The sequence below is a fragment of the Piliocolobus tephrosceles genome, chromosome Y, assembly GCF_002776525.5.
Source record: "Piliocolobus tephrosceles isolate RC106 chromosome Y, ASM277652v3, whole genome shotgun sequence".
NCBI lineage: Eukaryota > Metazoa > Chordata > Mammalia > Primates > Cercopithecidae > Piliocolobus > Piliocolobus tephrosceles.
The window spans coordinates 1,558,643-1,573,967 of record NC_045456.1 but is presented as its reverse complement, the minus strand read 5'-3'; the positions used below and the strand labels follow the sequence as shown (position 1 = coordinate 1,573,967).

Below are 15,325 nucleotides of genomic sequence, written 5' to 3'. Positions count from 1 at the left end.
CAGTGTCAAAGGATGAGGGATTGAAGAATTGAAGACATGATGTGACTGATGTGACCAACCATGGGGAGAGAACTAAAATGAGAAGGTGAGGGATCAAGTGAGGAGGAAATGAGGTGGTCAGGGACTGAAGGTCCTGATACGGTCACAGAACGGGTATAGCACACGTATTCTGAGTAGCCTCATTCCCTTTACACCAGCTGCCTCCTCCTCGTAACTCCTCCGCTTCCTCCCTCCCACCCTCTATCTCCTCACCCACAAGTGTATCCAGAATGATTAGTGCTGAGGAGGTCAAAGAATTGAGATGGGACATTGGCTGTCTCATGCACAGAGAAGCCAAAACTCTACCCGGGATGAGGCAGGCATTGAGGTAACGGCTGCATCAAAGTCATCAGTGAAGGTGGGAGGGTGACCTAGAGGCCTACTAGTGTGGCTGAATGGGCCATGAATCTCCCATGGGAGGAATGTGTTAGGTTTTCTGTTTTGTTTTGTTTTGTTTAAATTGAGTCTGTGAACAATGGGCTGAAAGTATAAAAAAGGCAACCTTCCTTTTTTCCTCAACCCTGCACTTTAAAATGCAGAATGTTTCTTTCTCTTAAATCAAACTTGCCCATTAACAAAAGATTTAAACATGGCTTAGACTCCGCCGTGTCATGTACATTTCAGGAGCGTTGCTTTGTTCTTCTTTTTCTTTTGTAATATTCTTTTATCTTCTATACATCTATTGTTTTTTTGATAACCTTTAATTTTGATATACTTTTAAATGTGTGCACAAAAAGTTGCAGAAATAGTACAAAAAGTTTTGTATAAATACCTTTACCCAGTTTTGACAACTGTTGACATTTTGCTCCATTTGCATTATCAGTCTTTTTCTCTCTTTTTATTTGTACATGCCTATTTTCCCCCCAAACTATGTGAAAATAAATTGGAAACATATTGCCCCTTTATACAAAATGCTTCGGTGTGTAATTCCTAAGAACAGGGACATTCTCTTACATAACCACAGTACACTGATCAAAGTCAAGAAATTTAACATTGACACAATGCTCTTGTCTAATCCACAGTCCCTGCTCTGCTTTGGTCAACTGTCCCAATAATGGCTTTTATGGCTTTCTTTTTTATTTTTCCTGGTCTAGGACATTGTGATTTAGTTGTCACATCTCTTTAATCTCTTTTCATCTATAACAGTTACTTACCCTTTCTCTGTATTGTTTTGCCTTGACATTTTGTGAAGAGTATAGGCCATTAATTGTGTGGAAGTTCCCTTGTTCCCTTAGTTTGAATTTGTCTGATGTTTTGCCATGATTAGATTCAGGTTATGCATTTTTGGCAAGAAGATTACAGAAAGAATGTTGAGTTCTCAGTACATCACAGCAGAAGACACATGATGTCTGTCTGGCCCAACTGGTGATCATCACACCATTGCTTTGTCGTAGCAAAGGAAAGTTCTTTTAGGTTTATTTTTTCAATTTGGCAGGCATCTTGCATTGCAGCAAAATTTTCTTTTTTACACAAGCATAACTAGAGGCTTTTAAATTATTTTTGATTAATTGCAAATAACCAAAGAGCAATAACCTAGGTTTTTTTTTTATTTTTTTGAAGAAGCAAGTTTAAAATAATATACAGTCATGTTTACTTGTGGAGTTTTACTGTCAACAAGTATACTTACTATTACTTTCAGACAAAAATGAGAAAACTATGCATTTGTAAAGAAGCTTGATAAAATGCAATTTAAGATTATTAAAGGACAAAGTTCCACACAATATACATATATGTGTGTGTGTGTATATATATGTGTGTGTGTATATGTGTGTGTGTGTGTGTGTGTGTGTGTGTGTATAGATCTTGAGACAGGGTCTCACTCTGTCACCCAGGCTGGAGTGCAGTTGCACAATCATGGCTCACTGGAGCCTCCCGGGCTCAAGCAATCCTCCCACTTCAGCCTCCCAAGTAGCTGGGACTACAGGCACGTGCCACCACGCCTGGCTACTTTTTGTATTTTTTGTAGATGCCTGGTTTTTCTATGTTATCCAAGCTGGTCTCAAACTCACGGGCTCAAGCAGTCCGTCCACCTTAGCCTCCCAAAGTGCTGGGCGTGAGCCACCGTGCCTGGCCAAATGAACATATTTTTAAAATACTGACATGAATATATCCTTAAAGTACAAGACCTTTATAACTAACATGGTAATATGCCAGGCAACATACAACATAACCAGAAGAAACCTATGGCTTAGTAGAGAGGAGTGAATCCTAGCAGTGATTGCTGTGTAATGATTTTAGGCAGATACTCAGAGTCTGACAGAGGGGAGTCATGGGACTGGTTGTGCCACGGGGAAGAAGTTGAAAATGGAGTTTAAAAAGATTTGAAAATAAGAGTTGGGTCAACAAGCATAAATTTACTTGCTTTGAAGACGTTGAAATGGGATCCAGGAACGGGAAAAAAGAATATTTATTGTTTTGCCTTTGCATGCCAAAATGTAATCTCTCTTTTTCTTCTAGACTTTTCCTTAAAATAACAATTGTCTGCATGTAGAATGAGTGTGTTTTAAAAGAGCCATTCAGGGTTTTTTTCGGTACTCATTTCCTGTACTGAGTAGCAACACGATGACAGACTAGAAATTCTACTGACTTTGAGTCAGACTGACCCGCAAGCCAAGCCTCACTCTGCCACAGACTGGCATGAGGCCTTGAGCAAGTCACTTGACCTCGGTGTCTCAATACAGTATTTAAATGAGAGAATGAATCTTGCTGGGTTCGGAAGGTTAGAAATAACACATATAAATAACTCATAATACTTAACAAATACCGTGATCTATCCTAGGCATTCAATAACGGAAGTTAGACATGAAGACAATTTCATGAAAAGTTTAGTTTAATGAAAAGAGCTCTGGTCTGTGAACTAGGACACCAGGGTTGTTCCCTTAGTAGTTTATTTCACTAGTAAGCTCCTAACCTTGGCCTCAAACGTTTTGGACTGTAGTCCCATTAAGGAAGGAGTGTTGGCGAGAGAGAAACAGGTCAAGTTCTTGGGGAGCTGGCAGGGAGCTAACATGGTACCATTAATACAAATTGGGCTGTTTTTCACTGGTGGGCTGAACACCGTGCTGTGGAAACATGGAGGTAAATGAGTGAGTGCGCAGCTCTGCCTGGGCCAGGGGGCGCCACTTGAACTGGGCCTTGAATGCTCCTGGATGGATTTTTCCACTGGAGAAAGGAGGGTGTTCCAGGCACCCAAGATTTAGCAGGTGAAGAGACAGGGTGCTGCTGCCACTGTGCAACATAGTGCTTCACATCAAATGCCACTGCAAGCAGCTTCCGAGACTGCCCCTGACTGTTAAGTTGTATCAAACACATGTTAAGATAAGTAGGCCGGTGCGGTGGCTCACGCCTGTAATCCCAGCACTTCGGGAGGCTGAGGCGGGTGGATCACTTGAGGTCAGAAGTTCGAGACCAGCCTGGCCAACATGATGAAAACCCATCTCTATCTAAAATATAAAAATTAGCCAGGCAAATGGTGGTGTGCGTCTGTAATCCCAGCTACTCTGGGGGCTAAGGCCAGATAATCGCTTGATCTCGGGAGGCGGAGGTTGCAGTGAGCCAAGATCATGCCACTGCACTCTAGCCTGGGCGACGGAGCAGACTCTGTCTCAAGAAACAAAAAAATAGGAATAAAAATAAGTAAAAAGCAAGGAGTCCCGAAGGAGTGTGACACCTCCATAACAAAATCAATGTCCTCTTCAATGGAGCTGCTATTTATTGAATGCTAGTCATGTGTCAGACACTGCCATCGGTGCTTGCCAGATATCTATTCATTTAATTCTCACAACAACTCGATGAGGTAATTATTAGCTCTATTTTAGTGAGAGGGACGGAAGCAGAGAGGCTGATGAACTTGTACACTATCACACAGCTAGTAATAGGTAGGGGTAGGAATTTCGCCCCAGAAGTTGTTTGGTGGAGTTAGGGAATAGCTTCAGAGAGCAGGGAGAGAGGACACCCCCTCCAATCGCACACACCCTGACGGGGATGGGGGTGCCTACTGGTGGGAGGTAAGCAGACTCACACACCTGAGGTTTGTGGAGTCCTAAGAAAAGTGGAGACACTTTGGGACAACTAGGCAGGGCGATCAGAGTCAGCAAGGTGAGGGGGTAAACAGCCTGACTCCTGAGCCACCCGCTTGGGTTCAAGTCCTGGCTCTCCCACTTTCTAGCTACCTAACCTCTTTGTGCCTCAGTTAACCCATTTGTTAAATGAGGATAATTTCACCTACCTCTTAGAACTATTGTAAGCATGAAATAATTTTGTATTGGAAGCTGATGAAACTATCAAAGCAGGTAAGTGTCAGAGGAGCTGGCCTCACCTTCCTAGTGGCCCAAGAAATATATTTACCCCAGGGCATTCTATAGGCTTCACTGGTGAGATGTCTTTCCTCTTGGGCCATCAAATATTTAGAATTTTTTTACTTGCCCAGTCATGATGGCTCACATCTGCAATCCCAGCATTTTTGGGAGGTGAGGTGGGAAGATACCGAGCCCAGGAGTTCCAGACCAGCCTTGGCCAGGTTGTGAGACTTCGTCTCTACAGAAAATAAACAAAATTAGCCTGGCATGGTGGTGCATGCTTGTAGTCCCAGCTACTTGGGAGGCTGAGGTGGGAGGATCAATTGAGTTCAGGAGTTTGAAGCTGCAGTGAGCCAAGATCGCACCATTGCACTCCAGCCTGGGTGACAGAGCAAGATCCTGTCTCAAGGAAAAAAAAAAAAAGAGATTTTTGACTTAAATTTTATGGTGAAATGAGAAAAGACCTGAACTTAGGGGTAGTGGTGGTCTTGCGGCCAAGACAGAGAAAAACATTTCTTTCAGTCTCTACAGGCACTTGTAACACTCGTAAAGTGCTGGGCCTCTGGGTTATAGGATTGTCCCCACCTGTCCGCACATCTCTGGGAAAACCACAACCAGGTAGCTGGTTTCCCAGCAGCCTTCATTTTTGCCTTTTTTTTTTTTTTTTTTTTTTTTTTGGCCAACACCTCACTTCAATTCCCTCCCATTAGACATTTACTTGAAATTTTTGGGTGACGAAGCCTGCTTATTAAAAATTTCTATACAGCTTTACCTTTCAAACTTGATGTGGCTATAAGCTGCCTCTTTTTTTTAAAATGAGCTAAAATGAAATAACATAGAATTAGCCATTTGAAAGTGAACAATTCAGTGGCATTTAGCACATTTACAATGTTGTGCAACCATTACATCTAGTTCTAAGACATTCTTGTCACCCCAAAAGGAAACCCTTACCTATGAAGCAATCACATTCCCCATCCCTCCCACTTCCTGTCTCTATGGATTTACCTATTCTGGACATTTCATATAAATGGAATCATACAACAGATTTTTTTTGTGACTGGCTTTTTTCCCTTGGCATAATGCTTTTGAAATTCATCCATGTTGTAGTATACATCAGGACTTCATTCTTTTCATGGCTAAATAATATTCCATGGTATGGCTCTACTACATTTTGTTTATCCACTCATCTGTTGATGGACATTTGGATTGTTTCCACCTTTGGGTATTGTGAATAACTGAATAATGCTGCTATAAACATTCGTGTTTTTGTTTCAACACCTGTTTTCAATTCTTTTGTGTATATACCCAAGAGTGGAGTTGCTAGATCATACAGTTATTCTGTTTAACCTTTCAACAAACCGCCAAACTATTGTCCACAGCAGCTGCACCATTTTATATTCCTGCTAGCAATGTACGAGGGATCCAATTTCTCCGCATCCTTACCAACACTTATTTTCTGGTTTTTAAGATGTGTTTCTTTATTTACTTACATATAGCCATCCTTGTGGATGTGGAGTGGGCTCTATTGTGATACAAACCGCTGTTTGATTTGGCAGTGGTGCTCTTGGCTTTACTCTGGAATCTCCTGGGTTTGTATTTATTTATTTATTAACAATCCCAATGCCCAGGCTGTACCTGGGGCCAATTTCATCAGACACTAGGGCTAGGCCCAGGCAGTGGCAGTATGTTTAAAACTCCCAAGGTGATTCCAGTGTGCAGCTGAAATTGAGAATCGCTGTAAAGATCCTAGCCCCCTCTTGCTTACATACTTGTTTTTTTTTTTTTGAGATGGTATCTCACTCTGTCGCCCAGCCTGGGGTGCAGTGGCCCGATGTTGGCTCACTGCAACCTCTGTCTCCCGGTTCAAGCTATCCTCCCATTTTAGCATCCCAAGTAGCTGGGATTACAGGCGCCTGCCACCACGCCTGGCTAATTTTTGTATTGTTAGTAGAGATGGGATTTCACCACGTTGGTCAGGCTGGTCTTGAACTCCTGACCTCAGGTGATCCGCCCGCCTTGGCCTCCCAAAGTGCTGGGATTACAGGCATGAGTCACCACGCCCGGCCTTACATAACTCTTTTCAGTCAAAAATTTAAATAGTGTTAAAATAGCTGGGTGAGTCCCACATTCATCTGAAAAAATAGTGGGGAGTGATCCAGATCTGTGTCAGCCACTCTAACCCTAATAGCTAATGCCAAGTGTTTAAGAGGGGAACTGACATCACTACAGCAGCACACAGGGGCCGGGGAGGCAGAATGTCTCCAAGAGTCCCAAATGAACTGGTGGAAAAAAAAAATTGTATATATTAAAAAAGAAAGAAAGAAAGAAACAAAAGGCTACTGGCTTTGATGGCCAGGGCAGCTGTTAAGGACTGCCAGCCCCCATCAGCTCCCTCACCCGCCCTGCAATGAAAGTTTGGGACAGCAGCATGATGGGTGGCCTTACAGTGCAGGCCAACAGTCTGTGGATATTTCCAATTAGCACCTCAGCTACCCATCCACTGCCACCACCACCACCTCCTCCTTTTTAACAGAGGGCTCTTTTCTGCTTTTGACTTCCCTCTTCCCAGTACACACTTGATCACTGTGTAGGACAGTGTGGCTCTTTCTCTAAATTTTTAGAAACTCTGTTGCTGATGTCCAGCTTGGCCTGTCTGCTCAGAAGCAAGTGGGCCCATTGGAAAGGGAGGTTGGGACAGGAGTAATACTCAATACTAGCATTTTGCTAAGTGGGTCACCAAAGCTTTCACCCTAAGCCTGGACTTCATCTTGCTGTCTATATTGTCACTGCACTGTAGCCACACACTCCCAAGAACACACCTAGAGTTGAACAAGCAGTTTTCTTCTCCTTGCAGGCGGGGGAAACACATACCATGGGAACAGAGGCGGTGATGGGAACAGAGGCGGTGATGGGGCGGGGGCTCTCAATAAGAAGGTGTGAGAAAGGACAACCTAGAGGATTTGCACCTGGGTATGTTAAAGGCACCCCAGCAGCGAAAACCTGTCAGGTGAGAATGACCCCATATGTCAAGTGCACCTGAATGTGTGTTTGGAGTTCCCAGCATGGCCAACCAGAGACCATGGGGAACATCTGAGCCTCTGGCCTGGCCAAAGCAGTGTGGGTCCTGAAGGGGATGGAGGCCCTTTGTTTAGGGTAAATGAAGGTTGCCGGGTTGTTAGGGGGAGGGTGTTCTCCTGTTGAACCCACTGCCACTGGATCGTCCCCGTATGTAAGTTACCAGTAAACTCCATGTCTCTGAGTCTTTTCTTTGGCCCCTTGAACCTGGCGCCATCCCTACTGAAGTTAATAGGCATCTGGCATGACACTGTGTCAGGTGGTTTTGGGGAGCGTTTAGGGAAGCCAGGTGTTGCTCTGGATTGGAAGTTGGTGCGGGGGGTGGGGGTGGGGGGAATTCTATGATTGGATGGTTTAACAAATGTTCTCTAGAAGCAGAGAAAATTAGAGCCAGGCTACAGCTGTGGTTGGTAAAGAAGCAGCAGTCACTCATATTAGCCAGGATTGGGGGGTGAGGTGGTACTTGGTCACATTTGTGGTTTGGACAAGGCTTATGTTTTCTCCGTGTTCAGACATGATTACAGAGTGGTCTTGTTTGTGTTTTGTACCCCCCCTTGTCATAAGAGTGGCCTTGCCTGATGTTGGTGTTCTCGGGAGTTGTTTCTGTTCAACAGGACACCCAGGCACAGCTATGAGTGCCTGGCCAGCTCTGTGAAGGCAGGACTGCTTTATTCTTTCTCAGTCTTACTTTTCTGGCAAGAGCAGTCAGTGGCAGGCTGCAGGACACGAATCCACAATATCCACATTTTCACCATTGGCAAGACTGTCTCAAGAATGCAGGCTCTAGTCGGACTAGGGTAAATCTAGTCTCTGCTGAGTCTTTTGTTGCAGGACGAGTTGCTGACGTGTCTGATAACAGCTGTGCAGTATTTAAGACTCTGCACAGGATCCACTGGTCGACTGGAACACAATTACCACAAACATGATTATTAGTCCTGAAACAGGCCTGGAAGCCAAGGGCCTAGATTATAAAACTCAGGTAATGAGAACATGTTCCCAAATCCAAATAGATACTCACAGCTCAATTGGAGGTGTTTAAAAGAGGCCTCGAGTAGGATTATGTTACTGGTAAGTAGGACGTGCATTGGGAACATCCTTGCAATAACTCCTAATGTTACCCCAACAATGTTGGTTCCATATCGAGGCCAATTTAACTCTGATGTTGTGCTAACATCATGAAGCATTTGTTGTAGTTTTTTGTTTGTTTTTTTGGACAGTCTTGCTCTGTTACCCAGTCTGGAGTGCAGTGGCACGATCTCGGCTCACTGCAACCTCCACTTCCTAGGTTCAAGTGATTCTTATGCCTCAGCTTCCCAAGTAGTTGGGATTACAGGCGTGTGCCACCAAGCCCAGCTAATTTTTGTACTTTAGGTGGAGATGGGATTTTACCATGTTGACCAGGCTGGTCTCCAACTCCGGGCCTCAAGCAATCCACCTGCCTCGGCCTCCCAAAGTGTTGGGATTACAGGCATGAGCCATGCCCAGCCAATGACGCATTTGTTAAACTCCACTTTTGTTATGGCTGTCTGATAAGTTAAGCAAAGCATCTCAGGATTTTCATCCCTACTTTGTACCTTGCAGGAAACAAGGTAAGGTACAAGTGCTGGGGATGAGATTTCAAGTCTGAGTCCTAGGGCCACCTGTGCTGCCAGACACAAGCTGCAGAGCATAACCAGCTACACAGTTTGCAGGCCAAGTGCAAAATAAAAACATGGGGCCCCTTGTTCAAGAATTAAGCATTTCAAGATGGCAACAGAGAATTAAACCAAGTGCAGGGCCCTTTTGACGTGAGGCCCACACTGGTGCTGAGTGGGGAAAGGCACACCTGAGGCCCATGGAGCCCTACTGCCCCTGCAACATGCAGGACAAACACAACTCTATTGTCAGTGACCTGACTCCAGAGGAATGGCAAGAAGTGGAGAACATCCTAGGAAGAAAGAGGAGCTGCAGACTGACATAGATAACTGAAGGATGAGAATTGCAATAGCTAACAAAATTGAGAACCTAGGACACACAGAAGAAAGGAAGACATGCAGAATAACAAACAGGTGGCCATGGGTAGACAAAAATTAATGCAGGTCCTAGAAAAAGATCCAGTTGTTAACAGAGAAAGGTCTGTTCAACAGACCCTTGTTGAACACTTGTGAAGACACTGCCCAGTTTTTGTAGAAGGGTGGATGAAGAACTCAGCAAAACAGCTGTTGCCTGGGGGAGAGATGAGTTTAATATCCAGGTTTTTCGTTGCTTTTGTGGAGGCCCATGAGTTCATTGATTTAAATTTTGTCTAACCATTACAGCAATTCCTGTGGCAGTGAGAGGCACAAAAGCCTGACAGGATGATGGAGGCATTTGCCCAGGGATGTCGTCAGTGCAATAAAGAATAATTTTAGTTCAGACGCTCATGCTCTCTCCCCTTTGCCATTATTTTGTAGAACAGCAGCCATAACCCCAGTGTCAAAAATAAGCCCACCGCAAAGGCTATTGCCATGAATAGAGGCGCCAGTGAAGGAGTCCTGCTAGACGAGCAACTCCGGAGTCTGCAGTTTCCTAATTCAATATTAACAACAATGCTGTCCTCTTACGGGCTTCTCCCTCATTCTTATTTTGCGTGAAAACGTAGACAACGTAAATGCCCAAGCGCTTTCTATTCAGTCCTCAAATGCAAAGCAGACCCTTGCTAATAATGGTAATAATCCGAATGGGTTTAACTGCAGCATTGTAAGAAAAGCCAGGCAGTACTCTTAGACTACAGGGATGGATCTCATCATTTGATTTTCCCGACTCCGCCAGGAAATAAGAGGGGCCTTAGCTTAGGGAGAGGTGTGTGGGGAAGCGTAGGGGGTGGGCCCCCCGGAAGTCCTGCTGCGCTGTTTAAACCTAAGGTGACCTAACGGATGGCGGGAGCGGCCGCGCGAGCCTTGGAGCAGGGCGCGGCCATTGGTGACGCACGCCGGGGAGCACGGCGCCCACGTTTCCACCATTAGCGAGGCCTCACACCCGGCGCTCCAAGTTCGGGGCTGGAGGCGTCCCGGCTTCCTCCCTCCCGGAGGCGGGACCGGCCCCGCCCCCGCGCCCCGGGTCTCTCCCGGCGGCCCCTCCCACCTCCTAGTCCTGGCCTCCCCGGGCGCAGCGCACTCCCCGTCGGCCGCAGCCTGACACGCCGCGCGGCCCCCCAGTCTCTCGCGGCCGCTCCCCCAGGCATGGCACAGGGCCTCGCCTCACTATGGCAGCAGCACGGCACAGCACGCTCGACTTCATGCTCGGCGCCAAAGGTGAGGGCGCCCGCCGCCACCTGCGCGGCCATCCCGGCCGCTCCCGCCGCCTGGCGGGCTGGGGCCGGGGTCGGGCGGGGCGTGCGCCGCGGGCCGAACAATGCGGGCGGCCCGCGCGGCGCCGCAGTCTCCCGGGCTGCCGCGCACAGCGCGCTGCGGGACCGCGTGCACCGGCGGCCAGGCGGAGGCCGCGCTCCTGCTCGCGCCACGCTCGGTCCCGGCTGCAGCTCGGGGCCTGGAGGGGCAGTCCCGGGTGCCCGCCGGCCGCGCCGCCCTTCCGGGCCCTGGCCGCCCACCCGCGCTCCCACGCGGGCTCGCAGCCTTCGCACTCCCGCTCGGGGATTCCCCGGGCTGCCGGGCGCGGGCGGACCCCCCATGGGACGAGGGTTGTAGGGATTGCGGCGGAGCGAGGCGTGACCCGCGCGGCGAGCCCGGGCTGGGGGCGTGCGCGGAGCGGGGCTGCCCGCGCGACCTTTTCCTGTTCTTGCAGGCGGGTAAATTTCCCTCTTGGGGGCGGGGGTTTCCCCTCGTAGAGAGATGGGGCTGTGGGAAGGTCTGCGGACGCGCAGCGCTTGCAGAATTCTCAGCCGACTGCGTAGGAGACGGATACCCCGGAAAGGAACTGGGGGACGGGAAAAGGAAACGATTATTATTATTGGGGGTGGGGAGGCATGAGGTCTGGGCGCGGGAAACGTTTACACCCCGAATCGGGGAGCTATCAGAAGAGTCCGCCGGGCACGGTAGCTCACGCCTGTAATCCCAGCACTTTGGGAGACCGAGGCGGGCAGATCACGAGGTCAGGAGTTCGAGACCAGCCTGGCCAACATGTTGAAACCCCGTCTCTTCTAAAAATACAAAAATTAGCCGGGCGTGGTGGCGGGCGCCTGTAATTCTAGCTACTCGGGAGGCTGAGGCAGGAGAATCGCTTGAACCCGGGAGGCGGAGGTTGCAGTGAGCCAAGATCGCGCCATTGCACTCCAGCCTGGGCGACAGAGCAAGACCTTGTCTCAAAAAAAAAAGCCGACCAGAAGAGAGAGACCTGCTAAAGTCGGAACTGTGTGCAGGAAATTTGAAGGGGAGGGATACTTTGCAGGCTTCTTTTCTCGGGGTGCCTCTGTCGTGGGGGGTGGGAGTCGCGGGAAAGATAGAACTGCCCTTCCTTTTTCTGGTGGCTTTTAAACTTGTGACTGCCGCAGACCTGAATCTGCACTTCCCATAGGTTCCACTTGGAGTGTCTCGCTCATACCTTGCTTTTCCCAGAGTTTTCCTCGAATTGGATAGAGCAGGCTTTTCTCTTACCATTTTTAACACTGACTTTTTCTTTCTGAATTTCTGAGTACTCACTTTGCATTTTCTCCCTCAAATTTAAAGGATCTCCGAACTCGCAAGATTTAGTAAAGACTGAGGATTTGGAGCAACACCTGGGTTTGAGTCTGGCTTCTTCCTGATGGGCTCTGCGTGCGGCCTTGGGTTTATGTTAACCTTTCTCAGTCTTCCCTGTCCATTAAAAAGAAAAAAAAAAAAAAACGGTGTACACCTGTTCGGGTTTTTACGCTTAAGGGAGTAGCTGTGGAGCACTCTGTAGGGTTTTTAAGCAGTATCAGTGTATTTAGGTGGTCTGAAGTGATTGGGAGAAAACAAAGCATGTTAATTTTAGTCCCCACATTTCTTAGGTGAGGATGTAGGGCAGGGAGACTGCTAGAGATAAAATGGTGCTTGAGTGGTGGCGCTGAAGAGCCAGGGTTTCATTAATTACCCTGCCAGCCCTAGGGCTGAATGGTTAATGAAAGCTCTGGCATACTGAATTTAGCGGTGAGGAGAAATAGTGTATTACGGTCACCCAGCTAGTAAGGGGTGAGTCTGGGAAGTGTCCCTGTTGTGAGCACCTTGTGAACATTCACCTGTATTTATCGTCCATGGATTTTCTTAACTTTTTTTTTTTCCTCTGAGATGGAGTCTCACTCTGTCGCCCAGGGTGGAGTGCAGTGGCACGATCTCAGGTCACTGCAACCTCCACCTCCTGGGTTCAAACAATTTTTGTGCCTCAGCCTACCAAGTAGCTGGGTTTACAGACTTGAGCCACCACGCCCAGCTAATTTTTGTAATTTTTTTTTTTTAAAGTAGAGACGGGGTTTCACCATGTTGGCCAGGCTGGTCTCAAACTCCTGGCATCAAGTGATCCACCTGCCTCAGCCTTCCAGTGGGCTGGGATTACAGGCATGAGCCACCGTGCAGGGCCTGTCCATGGGTTTTCTTTTAAGCTTTAAGGAGGGTGATCTCAGCATGGGGCCCAAAGACTCTGGCACTTCCCTTTGTCCTTAAACCTCCTTGGCCAAATTTAGATTTAGCCTCTTGAAGTGCTGGTTCACAATGGGATGTTTTTGTTGTTTTGTTAAAGTGGGAAAAAAGCGAATGAAGAAAAAGCGAGAGAATTTTAACACTTTGGGCTGACACTGTCCAGGAGAACTATGGATCCCTAGTGTGGGAGGCAGGAGGAGAAACTGGCCTTTTCTAAATTGGAAAGGTGTGGAAGTGGCATCTTAATAATTTAGTTGTGCAAAGAGGAAGTAAAAAGATTGACTATAAAGACGTGTGTAGAGCAGAATAGAACGTTCTTAAGAGGGAAAGGTGAAACATAAGCTGTTAATATTTTAATTCTCCGTCTGTTCTTAAAGATAAGAAAGCTTTGATGGCAAGGTGAACATTCTAGAAAGAAATATTACGTGCGTGGGAGGGTGGGGAATGTGTGTATGTACGCATCTGTCAGACCTTGAGTCATTACAAGTATTCTGGGTGTAAGAACTCCGATTCATATTGTATTCTCTCCCATCACTTTGGGGTGAAACACGTCGACCTTTACTGTCAGCATCCACATTTGAAAAATAAAGAGATCCTGGCTAGATTGGGATCTAAGTTCATTTAGTTTTTAGTAAGGGGAGCTTGGTGAAAAATCGACTTGTGAGGTCTCCAAAAACATTTAATTGATAATGAGTCAAAAGGCATTACTCTTGGCATGTGAATATTGGATGTGACTCAAGGGTGAGTCAAATGCCTGTGGAGCCTGGATTCATGTTCTTCTTTTCCCCGTTTGTTAGTAATCCTTTCTAATGTTCCAGTTCCATGATGTGATTTTAGTGGAATTAAACTTGAACCACTTAGTTATTATGTTGTTACTGTGTTGGGAGCGCAGCAGCCACCAGCCCACCAAGAGCAACGGTAGGTTGGGCTTGGTGGTGCTGGTTTAGTGTTCTGGCTGATGAGGTGTAACCCAGGACATTTCTATTTTTGCTTTTAAAAAAACAGCTCATCTGTGGTCATCTTGTAAATGAAGTATTGGATTCTAAGGACTCTTGAGCCCAAAAACCATTTTGTGACTTAGCCTGAGGCTAACAGGAATAAACTTGTCCCATGTTTAGATAGTGTAGGCATATCTGAGCTGGCGGAGGAAACGTGGTCTGTTCCTAGCCCCACGTGCTAGGCAGGATGCCTGGGTATCCAGAGGGTGAGTGGGAGGCGGGGGGCGATGTGGCATGCCTGTAATCCCAGCACTCTGGGAGGCTGAGGTGCGCGCAGTGCTTGAGCCCAAGAGTTCAAGACCAGCCTGGACAACATGGGAAAAACCTGTCTCAAAAAAAACGCCAGGTGTGGTGGGTTTTCTGCACCTGTAGTCCCAGCTAGTTGGGAGGCTGAGGCGGGAGATCCCCTGAGCCCAGGAAGTCGAGACTGCACTCCAGCCTGGACAATGGCGTGAAACTCTCAAAAACAAGGGCCAGGTGTCGTGGCTCACGCCTGTAATCCCAGCACTTTGGGAGGCTGAGGTGGACAGATCACCTGATGACAGGAGTTTGAGACCAACCTGGCCAACATGATGAAACCCCGTCTCTACTAAAAATACAAAAATCAGCTGGGAGTTGGTGGCCCTTGCCTGTAGTCCCAGCTACTCTGGAGGCTGAGACAAAATTGCTTGAACCAGGGAGGTGGAGGTTGCACTGAGCCCAGATCGTGCCACTGCACTCCAGCCTGGGCTGCAGAGAGACTCTCAAAAAAACAAAAACACGGAAACGGTGGTGAGTGAGTCTCTATAGCCTCTTCTTGCAGTGTTGGAGTGGAAGGTCTCTAATAGGCCAGCCAGCTCTGAAAAGGTCTGGCAATCCTATGTCCATTTTTTTCCCCTGGGCTGGGCATATCTTTTGAAGCAGACCTCCACCAGGGTCTGCATCCTGGAGATAGCTCTGGTACATGGTAGATATTTGGTACATGCCGATTAAATAGATCAAATTTATGTTACGGTAAAGGTGGAATGCTGGTTCACGTCAATTAGGGGAAATTGAGACACTCAATTACCTTGTAGAATTATGAGGATGGTCCTGAATTCAGAAACATGGCAGATACTATTAGGTCTGTCCTTTGGACCATTGCTATATGATTTGTGCAGGGAAACAAAGTGATTTGTGTCGCTCAAATTCACAAATTTTATAACAAATCTTGTTTAGTAATTTAAGAACAGAAGGCTACTTGGGAATTATGGGCTTAGCAGAGAAGGTTTGGGGTAGGGGGTTCTGTTGTACCTTTGACCCTCATCAGGGAAGCCTGTGGACCTCTTCTCAGAGTACGAATTTTAAATGCATACGATAACCCAAT

General features: G+C 47.1%; 1 protein-coding gene across 1 annotated transcript in view; it reads left to right on the top strand.

The window, feature by feature from the left end:
- The first annotated feature begins 10,372 nt into the window (after positions 1-10,372).
- The window catches only part of SMS (spermine synthase), a 44,474-nt gene continuing 39,521 nt past the window's right edge, over positions 10,373-15,325 (top strand). Inside the window, exon 1 of the mRNA XM_026451892.2 lies at positions 10,373-10,684. Within this exon, the coding sequence (XP_026307677.1) occupies positions 10,636-10,684 (49 nt within the window). The 5' untranslated portion in view covers positions 10,373-10,635. The remainder of the gene's footprint in view (positions 10,685-15,325) is intronic.